At 56.9% G+C, this 17,754-nt stretch overlaps 2 protein-coding genes across 2 annotated transcripts; both read left to right on the forward strand.

Moving 5' to 3' along the window:
• The first annotated feature begins 1,268 nt into the window (after positions 1–1,268).
• LOC131493086 (cytochrome P450 26C1) lies at positions 1,269–9,098 on the forward strand. Its single transcript, XM_058697181.1, has 6 exons — positions 1,269–1,472; positions 2,027–2,251; positions 2,734–3,009; positions 4,274–4,429; positions 6,335–6,664; positions 8,587–9,098. Exons 1-6 carry the CDS (start codon positions 1,269–1,271, stop codon positions 8,962–8,964), a joined length of 1,569 nt encoding a protein of 522 aa, XP_058553164.1. The 3' UTR covers positions 8,965–9,098.
• Positions 9,099–13,546: 4,448 nt separating this feature from the next.
• LOC131493087 (cytochrome P450 26A1) lies at positions 13,547–17,352 on the forward strand. Its single transcript, XM_058697182.1, has 7 exons — positions 13,547–13,975; positions 14,158–14,382; positions 14,616–14,906; positions 15,002–15,184; positions 15,690–15,824; positions 16,411–16,563; positions 16,818–17,352. The coding sequence occupies exons 1-7, from the start codon at positions 13,787–13,789 to the stop codon at positions 17,157–17,159; spliced, it is 1,518 nt and encodes a 505-aa protein (XP_058553165.1). The 5' UTR covers positions 13,547–13,786; the 3' UTR covers positions 17,160–17,352.
• Positions 17,353–17,754: the final 402 nt, after the last annotated feature.

The following is a 17,754-nucleotide window of genomic DNA, read 5'->3' on the forward strand; positions in this document are numbered from 1 at the left end:
GTGGGGTTCCCTTTCTTCTATAATACATACAACATCCCGCCCCCTTCCCGCCAACCCGCGGGTGGCCCTGTAGGGACCCGCACGAACCCTGGGGCATTTGGAGCCCTCGGACGGACCCACACAAAACGGAGAAGCAACCAGGTAGACTGACTGGGGTCGAGCGGGGTGGCCTCCGGAGTGGGAAGGAACGGTGAAATCGGCCCTTGAGACCCGTAGGGCGCCCGGAGATCTCTACCTCTGGTGGGACTAGGGTGTCTCAGTGAAGCTCTGGGCAGCAGTGACACGCACGACCATGTTTTGAAGGGGTTCCGAAGTGGTAGGTCAGAAACCGGGGCGGTGTGGGGATGCCCGGGAATCTCGACCCCGGCTACCCCTTGTAGGTGCTTGCAATGCGAGGCATCTAAGACCCCGGTTTCCCTGGGAATTGAAACAGAGCAAAGGGGATAACCCTTTCACCTTGGAGTGCCGGAAGGGGAAGGGGCACCTGCAACCCCGAGGGTGGGGATGCCACAGAGCCCGCGTTAGCCGAGAGCGCGGGGTTCGCCCACCCGCGGGGCTGCGGCGTACAGCCGGGCACTTCTGGCGCGAAATCGCAGGCCCCGCCCGAGGATCGGCGCGGGGCGCGGCCCCCAGCCCAGCCCGAGCGCCGCGGCGGCTGCCACTCCTTACTCCTCGTCCCTGGGTGAGCGTGCCGCTGCCCACCGCCTCCAATCACTACTCTGCTCGGAGGGCTTTAAATATGCATGGGCACGTCACGTTGTATGAGTCGGGACCGGTCCGTAGGGAGGGAGCCAATATCTATATAAATGTGGCCAGGGTGGGCCGGGAAGAGAGGGAGGTGGGGCGGGGGTCTACAGCCCCGGTGACCGCAGCCCAAGTTGGCAACACCGGTGAGTTGCTCCTCTCTCGGCTCTCCCTCGCTGCTTCTATCAAAGGAGCGCTGACCCGGGGAGGAGGTGGGAGGTGCCGCGGGTGCCGGGTGTCCCCGGTCCCCAGGCAGCCGGCACCCGAGCGAGGACCTGGCATTTGGGCCCAGAAGGCGTCGGGCTAGAGGAAGGCACGTTCCCTAAGGGCGTGTGGTCACTGCCGCCTTCTACTACGGGTCTGCTTCTGGAGCGAAGTCCCTGTCCGAGGTTATAAATCTCGGTTTTGGTCCCCAAGCCCCAGGCCCTTTCCGGACCGAACAGGTGAGCACTGCGTGCTACCAGCGCCCCAGCTCTCGCGCTCCCAGTGCTCCGAGCCGCCTGGCCGCCCCCCGCAGGCTCACCATGTTCCCCTGGGGGCTAAGCTGCCTGTCAGTGCTGGGGGCAGCGGGCACCGCTCTCCTGTGCGCCGGCCTGCTGCTCAGCCTGGCCCAGCACCTCTGGACGCTCCGCTGGACGCTGAGCCGGGACCGGGCCTCCGCCCTGCCCCTGCCCAAGGGTTCCATGGGCTGGCCCTTCTTCGGCGAAACGCTGCACTGGTTAGTTCAGGTGAGTGGCTCACACCCCATCGTGCTCTCACCCCGACATGACCCCTTCCTCCCTGACTCCCACGGGACCCTCCTCGCTCTCAGTGTGCTCCCAGGGTTCGTAGCCGGTCTCGTCCTATCGCTCAGGGCCCCAGAGAACATACACAGCCCTCACCTTTGTCCAGCTGCTCCCTCGAAGGGACCGTATGTCACCGGGGTTCTCCCCAGCGCTACTTAAACACGACACGACACGACGCCAGGGTGAACAGAGGGGTTCTAAGAAGCATTCGCTCTATACCCTGCAAGCACATAATCAGGAAGCCCGGGCGCTCTCAGCCATGAGCCCTCGGGCTCTCACATCCCCATTCTGAGCCTCAGTCTCTTCCTCGCCCCAACGGGAACAGGAGAATCTACATTTCAATAGGGTAGTCGGGAGGCCCGTTTGAGACTCGGTTTTGTAGAGACTGCACGCGCCGGCCTGGAGCAGGGAGTTGTTACCAAGGGGCGGTTGGGAGGCCTGGGCCAGACCCCCAGCCGAGACCCAGCAGCTCCAGCCTCGCTCCGCCTCGCTTGCAGGGCTCTCGCTTCCACAGCTCCCGCCGGGAGCGCTACGGGACAGTGTTCAAGACGCACCTGTTAGGCAGGCCGGTGATCCGCGTGAGCGGCGCCGAGAACGTGCGCACAATCCTGCTGGGCGAGCACCGCCTGGTGCGCAGCCAGTGGCCGCAGAGCGCGCACATCCTACTGGGCTCGCACACCCTGATCGGCTCAGTCGGTGAGCCGCATCGGCAGCGGCGCAAGGTGAGATAAAACCTGCGATTCCTGGGCACCTATTGTGGGTCAGGCCGGGGCTAGGTTTTAGGGGCACACTTGGAAGCTGGCAGAGCCCCCTGGCTAACCAGTGGTGGCTTCGGTCCAGTCCCTTACCTTTTGCCGCTTTGGGTTATAAGGCTAGGACTGGGACTTAAGGGACATTTCATCTCCAATCTTCTGTGTGTGGATGATACCAGAATGGGTGGGAAAAGGGACCAGAAAGCCCCCCTTGGAGAGGGACCAGGGACGACTTCCCGGAGGAAGTGGCAGCTGGAACCTGGATGGATGGGAGGGACTGTAAACATCAGAGATTTAGAGTCTGGGAATGGCGATAGCAAAAGCCAACACATTTAGGTCTGGGCCGCTTAGGAGAAGAGAAGGGGACGGACATTGGCATTCTGGTGCCTCTGGAATCGCGGAGCAGAGGAAGCCGGACCATGGCCAGTGCTGACGCCGCGGGCTTTCCACAGGTCCTGGCTCGAGCGTTTAGCCGTGCGGCGCTGCAGCGGTTCGTGCCCCGCCTGCAGGGGGTGCTACGGCGCGAGGTACGCTCCTGGTGCGCGGCCCGCCGGCCGGTTGCTGTCTACCAGGCCTCCAAGGCTCTTACCTTTCGCATGGCTGCGCGCATCTTACTGGGGCTACGGCTGGACGACGCGCAGTGCGCGGAGCTGGCCCGGACCTTTGAGCAGTTTGTAGAGAACCTCTTCTCGCTGCCCCTGGACGTACCCTTCAGCGGCCTGCGCAAGGTACTGCCGCTCTGGCCTCAGACCTTCCTCGTGGGGCTTCCCAGCGTGGGTGTGTCTTCCAGGCGAAGACCAGTCTCTCTGCGCGCCCCACGCGTCGCCTCTCCGGGGGAACCGAGGCTTCGCCCAGGGTGGGGAGGTGGCATGGTGTGGCGGTGGGCGTCGGGGCTGGCCTCTGTCCTCACTGGCTGTGCGATCCCAGCCTCTCCGGGCCGCGCCTGCCGGGCCCGCGCGCTCGACCCAGCAGTCGCTGGCTTCCTAACTTTGGGTCTCCGTGGTGGGCACCCAGCCCGTCATCCCAGCACGGCTCCAGAGCGGTGCCCCCTGGCCCGGCCTCCAGCGCCTTTGTGGAAGCCCGGATGGCTGCGGAACCGACGGGAGCACTAGCCCCGCAGACACTCCCCCGGCCTAGCCCGGGTCGGAGAGGTGTGGGTGCCGGCTTCCCGTCCGCGGCCCCGGCCCCGGCCCCACTAATTTCTGGATCAGAGAACCGCTGCTTCTTCAGACCTCAGAGCTGTGGGCCAGGCCCAGAGAGCAACCAAGAGGGCCGAATTTGCCTTTTCCTTGTCTGTAAGCTGGGGATTCTCACTGTCCTGATGCCTTGGTTTTTGTTTCCCCGAATAAAAAGGATGGTTATGTATAAAGGGGCATGCTGTAGGCTGATGGCTTTGAATGCTTTTTCTGATTTAAAGTGTTATTATTCTTATTTTACTGGTGAAGAAACTGAAGCTCAGAGAGGTTAAGTGACTTACCCAAGATCACACAGCTGGCCAGCAGAGGCAGGATTTGAACCCCATCCCCTATGATCTGAAAACCCAAGTGCTCAGATGCTTTTGCTGTGCTTGCTCCCTGAACTGCCTACCTCTTGCCTACCTGCTTACAGAGGCTAATGCTTAGACCCACCTCCAGTAGTGTTCTCTAAGCCAGAGCTCTTTTGGATCCATTAAAGTGTGCCTTCCTGTCTACACTGGTGCCCACTGCCCCTGCCTAGTCTAGTGAAGGCAAAGGGCAATGGACTGATTTCACCCCACCAGGGACAGTATGGAATGTGATCACCAAGAGAGAATTATGTGTAGAGATGGTGGATAAATTCCTGAGCATTTATTGAGCTCCTGCTATGTGCCAGGCATGAAGCTAAGCTGAGAAACTTGACACCTGGATCTCAGTGGACCAGAGCAGCCCAAGGAAGAAGATTTTGGGGGTTAGGTGTGCAGGCCTGGCCCCCTCAGACTTCCTGTCCCACCTCCCCTCTCTCCCCACATATCAGGGCATCCGGGCACGAGACCAGTTACATCGGTACCTGGAGGAGGCCATCGCAGAGAAGCTTCACGAAGACAAGGCTGCCGAGCTGAGTGACGCCCTCGACATGATTATCCACAGCACTAGGGAGCTGGGCCATGAGCTCTCAGTGCAGGAGCTGAAGGTAGGTGGTGGGAAGGTTTTACTTCTCCCCCTTTTGCATTCCTAGCAGGTCTCCATACACATGCTACATCCTTTCCTCCCGGCCCCTAACAGAGTCCTGTTTGGCTCCACTTTAAGCCCTGGGAACTCCTTAGGGGGAGGGGAAAGGGGAGACATGGGTTCCAGCCATGGCTTAGCCATACCCACCAGCTCTGTGGCCTTGGGCCAGTCACCATCCCTCTCTGTAGGAGTGTGGAAAGGCATGAATTCTCGGCCCTTACTTACAGGTTCTGGCCACAAACAGACATGCTCACCCACCCCCTTCTCTGTCACTCCATGCCTTTGCCTCTGCAGTCCCCAGTCTATGAAACCCCCTCCACTCCTTTTCTCTACAAACCCTAAGGGCTCAGGGTCAAACTCCATATCTTCCTTGAAGCTCCCTCTTCTGGAAATCGACATTCTCCTTCCCTGAGCCACCTTGTCACCTGGCACTGCTAACCTCTTTGGCCACTGCGTGGTCTCTCCAAGTTTAGAGCCCCTCCCCATGTATGCATAGAGCACAGGCAATGGAAGTAAGGAGAGAAGCTTTGGAATGGCCCCCAGGACCTGCTGGAGAACACAAAAAAGGAGTGGAGAGGTTGGGGAGGCAGGGGAAAGTTAGAAATGGGAATACCTCAACCCTTCCAAAAGCAACTACCAGTCTTTCTGAGTTAATTTCCCACTTTCCAAGACCCATGCAGGGTAAGGCTCAGCCTTAGTTTCTTCTTTGAGAATAGAGCTAATAATCTGTCTCCTGACTCCTGGGGTTATGAGAGCTGCAAGAATCCAGGGGGTTAGAAGTAAATGAGTCCTGGGAGAGCCCCTGGATAGGAATAGTTCCTAGCTCTGAAGAGGAGTGTTTGACAGGGTGTGACAACACCCTCCAGGTTCTCAGGAAGAAACCCACTGATCAGGAATCTTCAGTTCTGGTCTGGGCATCAGGGGCAGACCAAGCAGATTAGGCCTGGCCAGGAAGAACACTGGGACTCCCCATGTTGTCCAGGGCGGGCAGTTAGCCTTGGACCAGGTCATTCATTCCACAGATATTATGATATATCTATTTGGTGTCAGGCTCTACACTGGGACTGAGGATATAGCGGCGAGCAAAACACAGCCCCTGGCCTTGAGGTGCGGGAAGGGAGGGGTACACATTCATCCCATGATCAAATAAATAAATGTATAAACACAAACTGTGGGTGCCACTAGGAACGAAGACACCAGGAGCTGGGAGGGCAGAGGGAGGCAGTAAGTGCTGGGGCTTGGAGGATGAAGCCCTCCTCTGTGCTTACTAGTCAGTGCAGACCAAGAAGAGGTTTAATCACTCACTGGACCACTCCACCCAGCTGGAGGAGGAAGCCCTGATGACTCCTTTGCTTGGAGGCTGGCACCGCTGCTACAGGTGCCTTCCTCTGTCCTCCTCCCATCCCAATTCACTGTCAGGACGCCCAACAGGAATGCAGGCAGCACCACCAGGTGGTTTAGAGCACTGGACTCCTGAGCCCGACCGCTGGGACTACCTTGAGCGCCTCTTGGAGCCTCAGTTTCCACTTCTGTAAAACGAGGGCAGTAATTGTGCCTTATAGGGTTGGGATGAGAATCAAAGCAGTAACGCTTAAAGCACTAAGAATAGCACACAGAATAAGTTCCTCGCGTCTCTGGGAGCCCTTCCAAAGTAAGTGGATAGATCCTGGTTTGGGCCGTTGCTATATGTGGCTTTCTCAAGGGGCAGACTTGGGATTCGATCGACTCCGGGCCTGCATACGGAGCCGCCACTCTGGCTTTTGCTCAACGGTAAATTTGGGCCCTTTGCTCCCCAGCCATAGGGCCGGGAGGCCTTGCGGCCAGGGCCCGCTGCGGGAGACTCAGCGCCGCCCGGGCTGTCTTGCAGGAGACGGCTGTGGAGCTCCTCTTCGCCGCCTTCCTCACCACGGCCAGTGCCAGCACGTCCCTCGTCCTGCTGCTACTGCAGCACCCGGCGGCCGTCGCCAAGATCCGGCAGGAGCTGGCGGCGCAGGGGCTGGGGCGCGCTTGCTGCTGCGCGCCGGGGGCCGCGGGGGGCGGCACGGGGCCCCGGCCCGACTGCGGCTGCGAGCCTGACCTCAGCCTGGCGGCGCTGGGCCGTCTGCGCTACATCGACTGCGTGGTCAAGGAGGTGCTGCGCCTCCTGCCGCCGGTGTCCGGGGGCTACCGCACTGCGCTGCGCACCTTCGAGCTCGACGTAAGTGCGCGCGCCGCCCCGCACCCGGCCGCCTCCTGCCGCGGGGTCGACCGGGCGGGGTCGGGGGGATTAGGACCGCGAGGTCACCTCTTCCCGCCCCGGGGCCTCCGATTTCCGCCTACGAAGGGCGCCGAGCCCTGTCCTGTTTACCGGGAAGCACGGCTGAGGGGGCGCGAAGCCTGGTGCCTGGTGAGCGGATAAGACTAGGAACCCCGCCTACTTGAGCTTTCAGCGGCGGTGAGGGTCGGTCAACTCAATCAGAACCGAGTTTTAGAATAAGACATACTTTTCTCCCGTTAGCAGCACTCCCGTTAGCCAGTGAGTGTGGGTGGGAAACAAGGAGAGCCCCCAACTGTGTCCCGTACCCCACCCTCTGCTGCCTCACAAGCAAGGAACCGGCCATTGTTAGCCGGATCTGGCTCCGTTTGTATTAAGCGCTTGGGCAATTCCCTCTTCGCTCTGGGCCTCAGTTTGCTCTCTGGAAGGAAGTGGTCTTGGTCCCTTCCAGCTCTGACACGTCAGTCAGGTGGTGTCAGGGCTGGGCGGCACAGTGGCAGCATCAGAGTGGAGCCCTAAACTTGCGAAACTGAGGATGTTTGCCTGAATGGCTGTCACTGCGGTCCCCCTCGACCCCCAGCTCAGTTGCTGGGCGGCTCCAAGCAGAGATGGGGCACTCCCTTCCCTGACCCTCGCTTTAAACAGCCAAGGAACATCTGTGGCCCATTCCACACCAGGGGTGGAGTGAACCAGAGCCACCGGGATCCTGCCCTGGAGGAAATCATCAGGAGAGAAAGGAGGCCAGGGCCTATACTTCATCCCAAATGGATGTGAGGAAGATAGAGATCTGTAGTAAGGAATGACACCAAAATGTTTTGGGGGCTGACATTTGAAATGGAACAGCACACCAGCAGAGAGGGGGACCATTCAGACAAAGGTGGGTGGAATCATGAGGTGTTTAGAAGTGTTTTGGATGCTGCATCTTGGAATTCAGACTTTATTCTACAGTCTCTAAGGGAAACAGAGGAAGAGGAGCACAGGTCCACCAGGGGGAGCAGAGGGAGAGCCATTGTCCAGTTTACAGATGGGAAAACTGAGGCCTAGAGAGGAGAGAGAGAGAGAGAGACAATGTTTTTTGGTGATTCCAAGATCTGTCACCTGTTGAGACCCACTGAATAGACATCCTGAAGCTATTCAGGCTAGAGAAGCAGGAGAGTTAGGGGGTTGGGAGACACATCAAAAAGTAGAACAGTTGAAAAAGCTGAAGGTGGATAGAGGAAACATGAAGGCTGCCTTACAACCTTTTAAGGATGCCTGGGTTTGAGTCCCATGTTCACTTCCTTGAAGTGTGGCTACCAGATCTGAATATGATTGTACAGCAAGTGGAATGGGGGTGGGAGGGTGTTCGGGTAGAGAGTCAGTTTTCAGTTCAATGCAAAGAAGAGCCTTATAATTGAGGAGATCATAGAGGAATGAGGGTCCCTGTCATTTGTGTTGTTCCTGCCCATGCAGAGAGTGGGTTCAGAACTAGAACTTAGGTCTCTTGATCTAATGTCAGAAGAAAAAAGAAAGACAAACAAAACAAAACAAAACACTGAAGCATACATAACAACAGATTACATTTACTGACCATCAATATATATGCCAGACTTATTCTATTCTCACAACAACAAAACGGGCATTTTTGTTCCTGTTTTACCAGTTAAGAAACTGAGGCTCAGAGAGATTGAGTATCCATCCTAAGGTCACACAGCTCAGCAGAACAGGAGCTGAAACTGGAACGCAGAGCGTTCTCCTAGCTTCCGGGTTAGACGAACGTTCCTGCCGATTTTTGGAAGCCTGTTGTTTGCACCCGGGGTGGAGGGTCGGGTCGGGCCTGGGTCCCAGGTGCCTCGTGGTCAGGTGGGTCTCCTCATTCCCCGCAGGGCTACCAGATTCCCAAGGGCTGGAGCGTGATGTATAGCATCCGGGACACGCACGAGACGGCCGCAGTGTACGGCAGTCAGCCTGAGGGCTTCGACCCCGAGCGCTTCGGCGCGGCGGGCGAGGAGTCGCGGGGTGCCTGCGGCCGCTTCCATTACATCCCCTTCGGCGGCGGAGCGCGCAGCTGTCTCGGCCAGGAGCTGGCACAGGCCGTGCTCCAGCTGCTGGCGGTGGAGCTGGTGCGCACGGCGCGCTGGGAACTGGCCACGCCTGCCTTCCCCGCCATGCAGACCGTGCCCATCGTGCACCCGGTGGACGGGCTGCGGCTCTTTTTTCACCCGCTCGCGCCTTCGGCAGCGCGAGATGGGCTACGCCTCTGACCCTCTGCGCTTCGGAACAAGGCTTGGCCAGCGGCAGCGGCGCGCTCTCAGCGCCGCCCATCTGCGGCTTCTTAGGTTTCTTAGTGCCGGGCAGGGCGCTCGCTCACTCGCTCGACAAGCGGTCACCGAATGCAGCTCTGTGCCAGACTTTGAGGGCGGAGGAGCGCGAGCCCCCGCCACTGCGCCCACGGAGCCCGGGAGAAGCGCCCAGGCCGGTGGGAAGGTGCTTCCTGGGCTCTGAGCCCTGAGGAAGGAAAGGTCCTGAGCCCAGCCTCTTAAACCTTTACTAGGTTTGCTAACAGGGATGGAGGGAACAGATCTTCACTAGGAGCTGCGGGTCCTCGCCTCCCTGTGCCAAGCCCAGGAGGTTGCATGGATCTTGGGGCCGCGGGGACGATTGCCAGGGGAGGGTTGGACCGTGCCAGAGACCCAGCGAACGCAGCTGGGACCTGCAACCCTTGGGAGGAAGCGCATCTCCGGTCTGGCTTTGGGCTACAGTTAAGACATACCGAGAAGGCGCCCAACGGAAGGCCCTCAGGGAGCGGGCCTCGGCTTGGGACCCGCGTCCACTCTGCTGGTCTTAGTCTCAGCAGAAACATGACTGTGGGCTCTCCCAGGGCTCTGAACAGCTCAATATCATTGGATTCTGCTGGTGACTTAGAAGAAAAATTCCTACTTTGAGAACGTGTTTAATCTTTCCACATATACAAGGGAGAACAGGCACATGGAGATGTCTCTAAGGCTGGATTGTTTTCATGGGAGGTTGAGACATAATCAGAGAGGTTTGGGATATTTCTAGCGATAACAGAAAGGCCAAGAAGGAAGTTTCCCAGCAGCAGTTGAGCGAGGAGGCTAAGGCTTAGCTGGGCAGCAGCTTCCTGGTGGGAAGGTGATGGAGGTTACCCAGGAAAGACCCACCCCAGAGTATGACCAGAGCTCTCCTCCTGAGCACATCCCAAGAGCTGGGCTGAGAATTCTCTCTGTAATAGCTGGCTGCAGGGACCTTCCGGTTCACTACCTCAACCCCCTCCATGGCATAGGACAAACAGAAGACTTCCCTGAGGAACTAGCAATGCGCTCCCAGGCTATTTGGCCAGTGGACTGGCCACCCCGTCTGGACTCCTCTACCCCATCACTTACTCCTTGCTCGGGCCTCTGGGCCTGTGGCTACCATGTAGGGCTCAGCCCTTTGTCCTTTCATAGTGATCCCTATGGCTTAAGGACTCTGACACAGAGGTTTCCACTGGTGTTTAAATCGAAGCCAAGAGCCTCCAGTGGCACCATTCCCAACAGCCCACTGCAACCTGCCACCCATCTTCAGACAGGCCAGGGCAGCTGGACATGATGGGTGAGCCAGGGAAGTTGCCGCCCAGGCCCCAAGCTGACCCCTTAGTGAACCAGAAGGAAGCTAGTGCCCTCCTGACCTTATGCTTAAGGTGGATCCCCGGGCCAGAAGGAAAGGGGGAAGCAGCAGGCGCAGGCAGGGCCAGTAGCTCGAGAGCGCAGCCGGCCCTTCCGAGAGAGCTTGGCTGACACTGCCATAACCCCCATGCAGGGCAATTCATCACCCACTGCTGATCACAGGCCCGGCGCCAGGCCATGGGCTCTGGGAGGCAGTGGAGCCAGCAAAAATGGCAGAACTGGGGCCTGTCCTCAGGGTGCTCCCTGAGGCTGCAGACAACATCCGGGCTGAGAAGCTCCACCAGGGGGAGGGGGCAGGAGGATCGAGGCTTGGGGTGGATTCCGACTGGGGGGAAGAGAGGAGAAACATAGGAAGGAGGTTCTCCAAAGCCTCCATGGTGTATGTGGTAAGAGACCTGGTTTACCTGCTCTGGGATCGGTACTAACTATAAGCTCCAGTAGGGGCAGCTTCAATTTCCCAGCGATACATCATTTTCAGTAATTTCAGGGAATATCTGAGCTCCTGTTTCAGTAGTTCCAGATTCTCTGAGGAAGGAGCATACTGGTTCTTGCCCTCACGGGCTGCATATGCTTACAAAGGAGGTAGATAATAAATAAACTAGCAAGCGAAAGAGCGAGAGTATGTCAGACGGTGGTAAGTGCTGTCAAGAAAATAAAAGCTGGCTGTAATACCTGGTACCTGGGGGCTAAACTCCGCAGGGTGGGAAGGTGGAAGACTTCCGTGAGGAGGTGACATGTGACTTCGGAAGGAACCAGCCAGTGGTGATCTGGGAAAGGTGCTCCCCAAGCAGAGGAAACAGCGAGTGTAACACCCTGAGACAAGAATGGGTGCCCAAGATGTGGAAAGGGATTGGAGGGTAAAAGGTGAGGAAGGGTGCTGGGAACTGACCTGACTCGGGTCTCCCTCTGGGTCCTCACTCCCCTCCTCCAGCAAAACAAACAAACAAACAAAAAAACAAAAAAAACAAAAAAAAAACCCCCAAAAAACAAAAACAACACACCTTCCACCCCCAACCCTTAGCAACCGGGAGGCTATTTTGTAAACATCTTGGAAATATTTTGTTTTCCCGGGAACCAATCCTCATCCCGCCCACCACCACTGAAGAAAGCTTGGCAAGTTTTCTAATCAAAGTTCTTATCGGGTTGATAATTTATTGACCTCTTCCCCCATTCAAGATGTTCTTTAATGATCTTCACTTTCACATTTAATCCTTTCCTGCCTGACAACCCTGCTGGACGCCCCCGCGTGTCTCGATGGGCAGATTTATTAGAACTCTCCCCCTCCCCCGGCAATTTCCAGCACGCAGGCCCCACTCATCTTGTGACCCGGCGCGCGCTGAACTTGGCGAGGTGGCCCTGCAGAGTTCACTCGGATGTCACGGTCCGGGCTGCAGGGGTCACAGGCAGGTCAGGCCAGAGGATTGGGAATGGGCCCCAGGTCACGCCCCCGCTCGCCAGTTTTGCTCACCGGCCCGAGCGCTGTCTAGAAAGGGGCGGGCCCAGGATTTCTGCGAATCACTTCTGGTGCGTCTCGCGCGGTTCCTGCCGGTGCCCAGAAGTTGGCTGGCACCGTTTGCAGTCGCCAAACGGTTAGATGAAATGACGGTGGGAAAGACCCTTCTCTAGAGCCTCTGAAACACCGAGTAGGGTTATGCGGGAAACGCAGACTGCCAAGCAAACTCTGTGGCGACTCCGGCTTGGGGCGTTGCGGGACCGTGCAGTCCCTAGGACTCCACATTTTCCAATCCCGCCAGCTTTGGGGACCACCGCGGGAGGGTCACGTATTTAACAGCCCTTAGGACCAAAGAGTTTTCCATTTGCAAAGGACGCCTTCCGAGGCGTGCGGCGTGCTCCTGCAAGAGCCGGCGTTTAGTTTTAAACAAACGTATTCTGTTTCGTTTTCCGCGCGGCTGGTGAGCCCGGCGCTCAAACTGAGGATGCGATGCGTGTGGCCCCACCAGGTGAGAAGTGGGGAGCGCACGTGCACTCCGCAGTGTCCGAGCTCCGGGCATCAGGCATCGGCTGCAGGAGCGGCTGATTGCAGCTGGGCAAGGGCCAGACTTGCTTCCGAGGATGGATTCTCTCAACACTCCCATTAACGGCCGGCAGAGGCCTGGGTTCAGGGCCAAGCACCCCTCTCACCCGGGTGGCTTCGGTGGGCGGGGGCCGTGAGAGCGGAGGAAGGCTCCAGATCATCCTGGTGACGTAATCTAGTGCGCGGAACTGGGGAAAGTATTGGCAACCAGAAGCCCATCTTGAAAACACAACTATCCCGGGGTGGTGTGTAGACGGATTGGGAATTACCGCCTTCATATTAAGGAGAAGGAGACAGGAGCAAGGATTTGTGGTGACTCACTCCAGGTCGTGCAAGTAGAGATGGAGCCGAGCGCCGAAGCACAGACTCCTGGGCCTTCCTTTCTCTGTCTCTGTCACCTCATCTTCCCAGGCCTAAGGATCCCCTTCCTCTCTGCCTAGCTGGGGCTATGAGTCCAAGGGCCCTCGGAATCCGGCCGGCTGCTGCCGGTTCTCAGAGCGCTGAGCCGTGGATGAATTGCCCCTGTGGTCTCCCGCTGGGGCGTCAGAGTTGGGGCTCTGACTTGCGCAAGGTTACACCTGGAGTCCTGAGGGCTCTGGGGGCTCTCTTGTACCCTTAAGTTGGACCTTTCAAGACTTCATGAGTGCTGACCTCCTTGAGGGGTTTGGGGAGCTGGGATCTATGATCCTCCCATCATGTCTGACCCCCGCCCTGCACACACACACCACTCCTGCTCTCGCTTAGGTTCCGGCCCTGGGCTCTTCTGCGGGATCTTCGGGAGATTCGGGAGGTCTGCGTTTTGCTCTGCGTTCTGGAACTCAGTTTCCCCAGCGTGGGACGTGGCAAGCTAGTCGGTCCCTGAACGCACTTTCCTTTGCTTCCGCCAGCAGGTGGAAGGGAGCCCACACGGCGCCTGAAAATGAAAAGCCATTGAAGGCAGCTCTGGGACCGCCCGTCGGACCCGGCGCGAGGGATTCCAAAAAGATCACCAGGAAGCCCAGGACTTGGAGTTCCCGCTCCCCGGAGCCCAAGTCGGCCTCTGCCGCCGTCTCGGTCAGCCCCGCACACCTTGTAAGGGGGAGGCAGGCTTCTCTCTAGCCTCGCACCCCAGGAGGCGCGTTCGGAGGGAAGCAGCCACCGTGCCGCCTCTGCCTCGGCGTGGAACAAACGGTTAAAGATTTTGGGCAGCGCCTCGCGGGGGGAGGAGCCAGGGGCCCAATCCGCAATTAAAGATGAACTTTGGGTGAACTAATTGTCTGACCAAGGTAACGTGGGCAGCAACCTGGGCCGCCTATAAAGCGGGCGCGCGGTGGGGTTCGGAGCGCTGGCGACGGCGGCAGGTGGCGCGGGAGGCCGCGGCGCGCCATGGGGCTCCCGGCGCTGCTGGCCAGTGCGCTCTGCACCTTCGTGCTACCGCTGCTGCTCTTCCTGGCCGCGATCAAGCTCTGGGACCTGTACTGCGTGAGCAGCCGCGACCGCAGCTGCGCGCTCCCTTTGCCCCCCGGAACTATGGGCTTCCCCTTCTTTGGGGAAACACTGCAGATGGTGCTACAGGTAAGGGAGCTTGGGCGGGACAGGACGATTCTCAGGAGCCCGACTGGGCTCAGGGCTTCCAGAAGCCAGGGTAGGCGTCCCTTTGAGGGAGGTGACTATGGCTAGGATCCGGGCTAGCCGGAGGCGCGGCGCACCCCGGCGCCCCCTCACGCCTGTCTCTCTCCTCCGCCCTCCTCTCCCAGCGAAGGAAGTTCCTGCAGATGAAGCGCAGGAAATACGGCTTCATCTACAAGACGCATCTGTTCGGGCGGCCCACAGTGCGGGTGATGGGCGCCGACAACGTGCGGCGCATCTTGCTCGGGGAGCACCGGTTGGTGTCGGTTCACTGGCCCGCGTCGGTGCGCACCATCCTGGGCTCCGGCTGCCTCTCCAACCTGCACGACTCCTCGCACAAGCAGCGCAAGAAGGTGAGGGCGGCGGTGCCCGGACAGGGAGGGGGACCCTGTCCCCTGGAGGGGTTCTAGCAGATAAATGCCGGGCGAGCGCTAGCTGCACGAGATGTCGGTTGGGACCCGTTCAAGCCCAGTTTAGCTCTATCAGCCGAGAAGTGCCTTGGGTCTGGCAGGGGTGAGGGGGGCTGGAAGGGGATCCCGGAAGGCGAGGGGGGCGGTTTTAACACTTTCCCTCTTTTGGAGCTCAGGTGATTATGCGGGCCTTCAGCCGCGAGGCGCTCCAGTACTACGTGCCGGTGATCGCGGAAGAAGTGGGCACTTGCCTGGAGCAGTGGCTGAGCTGCGGCGAGCGCGGCCTCCTGGTCTACCCCCAGGTGAAGCGCCTCATGTTCCGCATCGCCATGCGCATCCTGCTGGGCTGTGAGCCCCGACTGGCGAACGGCGGGGACGCGGAGCAGCAGCTGGTGGAGGCCTTCGAGGAAATGACCCGCAATCTCTTCTCGTTGCCCATCGACGTGCCCTTCAGTGGGCTGTACCGGGTAAGGGAGCTTGCAGCGTGAGGAGCTAGGGGCGCGGGGACGCGGGGACGCGGGGGCTCGGCGTCAGCTCACTGCGGTGCGCTCTCTGCCCTCAGGGCATGAAGGCGCGCAACCTCATCCACGCGCGCATAGAGGAGAACATTCGCGCCAAGATCTGCGGGCTGCGGGCGGCGGAGGCGGAGGCGGAGGCGGAGGCGGAGGCGGGCGGTGGCTGCAAAGATGCGCTGCAGCTGTTGATTGAGCACTCGTGGGAGAGGGGAGAGAGGCTGGACATGCAGGTGAGTGGCAATTCCAGGAAGAGGCACTGCGGAATTTGGTCCTCTGGCTTTCCAAGGGCGGTACCTGGGGTCCCCAAAGGTGACGCCCAGACTCCACAGTGAGCAGACCGCCCAGACCCCAGGGATGGGACCCGGAACGTTGAGACACCGGATCCGGAGAGCTGTGGGAGAGGATGCAGCGGAACAGGGAGCGTCCCCTAGCCCTACCAGGCTTTCCGGGGAACGTTGGAATTTGCAAAATATAAATAAAGAATGTTGGGCGATTTTAATACAACCAAGGCTTTCATTTAAGAATTCCCAGCGTAGTGGGATTTTACTGGCCTCCCTGTTCTAGCTGAACGAAAGGGACTATGCATTATGTTTAAAAGTGTAGCCTTCCTTGACTTTCTATCAGCAAACTTTTAGCTCGGCTCATCTTTCCAGGACCTTCAGTTGGGTTCTGAGTAATTGCTGTGTAAAATTGCATGCAAACTTGTAAAAAACGTTTGAATTATTCCATCCTTAGGCACTAAAGCAATCTTCAACCGAACTCCTCTTTGGAGGACACGAAACCACAGCTAGTGCAGCCACGTCTCTGATTACTTACTTGGGGCTCTACCCCCATGTTCTCCAGAAGGTTCGAGAGGAGCTCAAGAGTAAGGTAGGGGGACACTGGCCTTGAAATTAGCTTGAGAAATTCTGCTGTCCCCTAGCCATCTTGCCAATATGTAAGTGTGCTGACTTCTCTGAGTATTTTGAAAGCGCAGGGCGAAGGGGTGGGTGGGCCGGTGACGAAAGAGAATTAGCTTTGTGAATAAAAAGGAAGGAATTGTGAGCTGTGATCCCACTCAGGCAGGGTTTGATCCTTGTATTCCTATGCGTTCTCCACTTTTTGCAGTGCATTGGAAATTTTCAGTTGGATTCCACTTTCTTGAATTTGTATTTCAAGGGCATGAATGGGGACTCCTAGGTGGTGGTGACAGTGGTGGTGGTGATGGGGGCGGGGGAGAAGCTTGGTGGTTCTAAGTGGGGAGCAGCCTTCTCTTGGAATTGTAAATAGATAGTGGATTTGGGCCAAGGGGTGGAGGCAAATGGTCATTAGCTGCTCACAGTTTCCCCCTCAGGGGGAAAACTCCCAACATGGGGCCCTTTGGGTCTAGCCGCCACTTAAGCCCTGTTTACGTCTGCTGGGCTGATTTTACTGGAGCACAAAATAACCGTTCACCTCTGTATGACTGTTTTGATAGGGTTTACTTTGCAAAAGCAATCAAGACAACAAGTTGGACATGGAAATTTTGGGACAGCTTAAATACATTGGGTGTGTTATTAAAGAGACCCTTCGACTGAATCCCCCAGTTCCAGGAGGGTTTCGGGTGGCTCTTAAGACTTTTGAATTAAATGTAAGTTAATTTGTTGTGGTTTTGAATCTCCCCTTGCTTCCCTGTGCATTGGTTTCAATTTCTTATGCTTTTGATGTCATCATCCTGCCCCCTGTGCACACGTGTTTCCACCATCAAAATGTCTGTCTGCCCTGTCTCTCTCCACACATCCCTTTTTTTCAACTCATAATTGGTCCGGTTATCAGTGATAACTTTTTGTTGTTGAAAGTTAGATTCCAGTTTGTCAGCCCTTGGGACTTCATAATCTTTTGCAGGGATACCAGATTCCCAAGGGCTGGAATGTTATCTACAGTATCTGTGATACTCACGATGTGGCAGATATCTTCACCAACAAGGAGGAATTTAATCCTGACCGATTTATGCTGCCTCACCCAGAGGATGCGTCCAGGTTCAGCTTCATTCCATTTGGAGGCGGCCTGAGGAGCTGCGTAGGGAAAGAGTTTGCAAAAATTCTTCTCAAAATATTTACAGTGGAGCTGGCCAGGCATTGTGACTGGCGGCTTCTAAATGGACCTCCTACAATGAAAACTAGTCCCACCGTGTACCCTGTGGATGATCTCCCTGCAAGGTTCACCCGTTTCCAGGGGGAAACCTGATGGGTGTGAATGCCCAGCCTTCAGACTTATTTGAAGTGCACATGAGGTTTTACATAGTGTCATGTTGATTTTATTATATTTAATTTCTAAATGTATATTATAATATTTATGTGTCTCTACTACACTACCACAGTCTTTAAATATTAAAATAATGAATTTGGATGGTTTCCAAATAAAGTAAAATCTGAAGGTGCTTGTCTTGCATTTAAGATTCCTGTGGGGGGAAAGCTCACTGGTTTTATATTTGTATATTTAGCCAGATTTCTAAGCATCTACCTGCATGGCTTTATTTGTTATCTGCGCATATCTATTTTCTGTGAGGAAGAAACTTTAGCTGCTTTTTCTCTTCACAGTTATCAGAAAAATACAAATGTGAGTGTGAGTTAGTCCAACATTTGTAAATGTTTCTGTGGTTTAGATTCCCTATTTGGAAAATCTATCAAAGTTAATTTTAGATTTTTTTTTTTTTTTTTTTTTGCTTGCTTTGCTTTGGGGAAAGATGAATTTGAAAAGGTAATGCTTGAGAACATCCTACTCTAACCTAAAACCTTCAGCCATAAACTTAGTACGTTTAATAAACATAATGAATCTATGT

The sequence above is a fragment of the Neofelis nebulosa genome, chromosome 13 (assembly GCF_028018385.1).
Source record: "Neofelis nebulosa isolate mNeoNeb1 chromosome 13, mNeoNeb1.pri, whole genome shotgun sequence".
Lineage (NCBI taxonomy): Eukaryota > Metazoa > Chordata > Mammalia > Carnivora > Felidae > Neofelis > Neofelis nebulosa.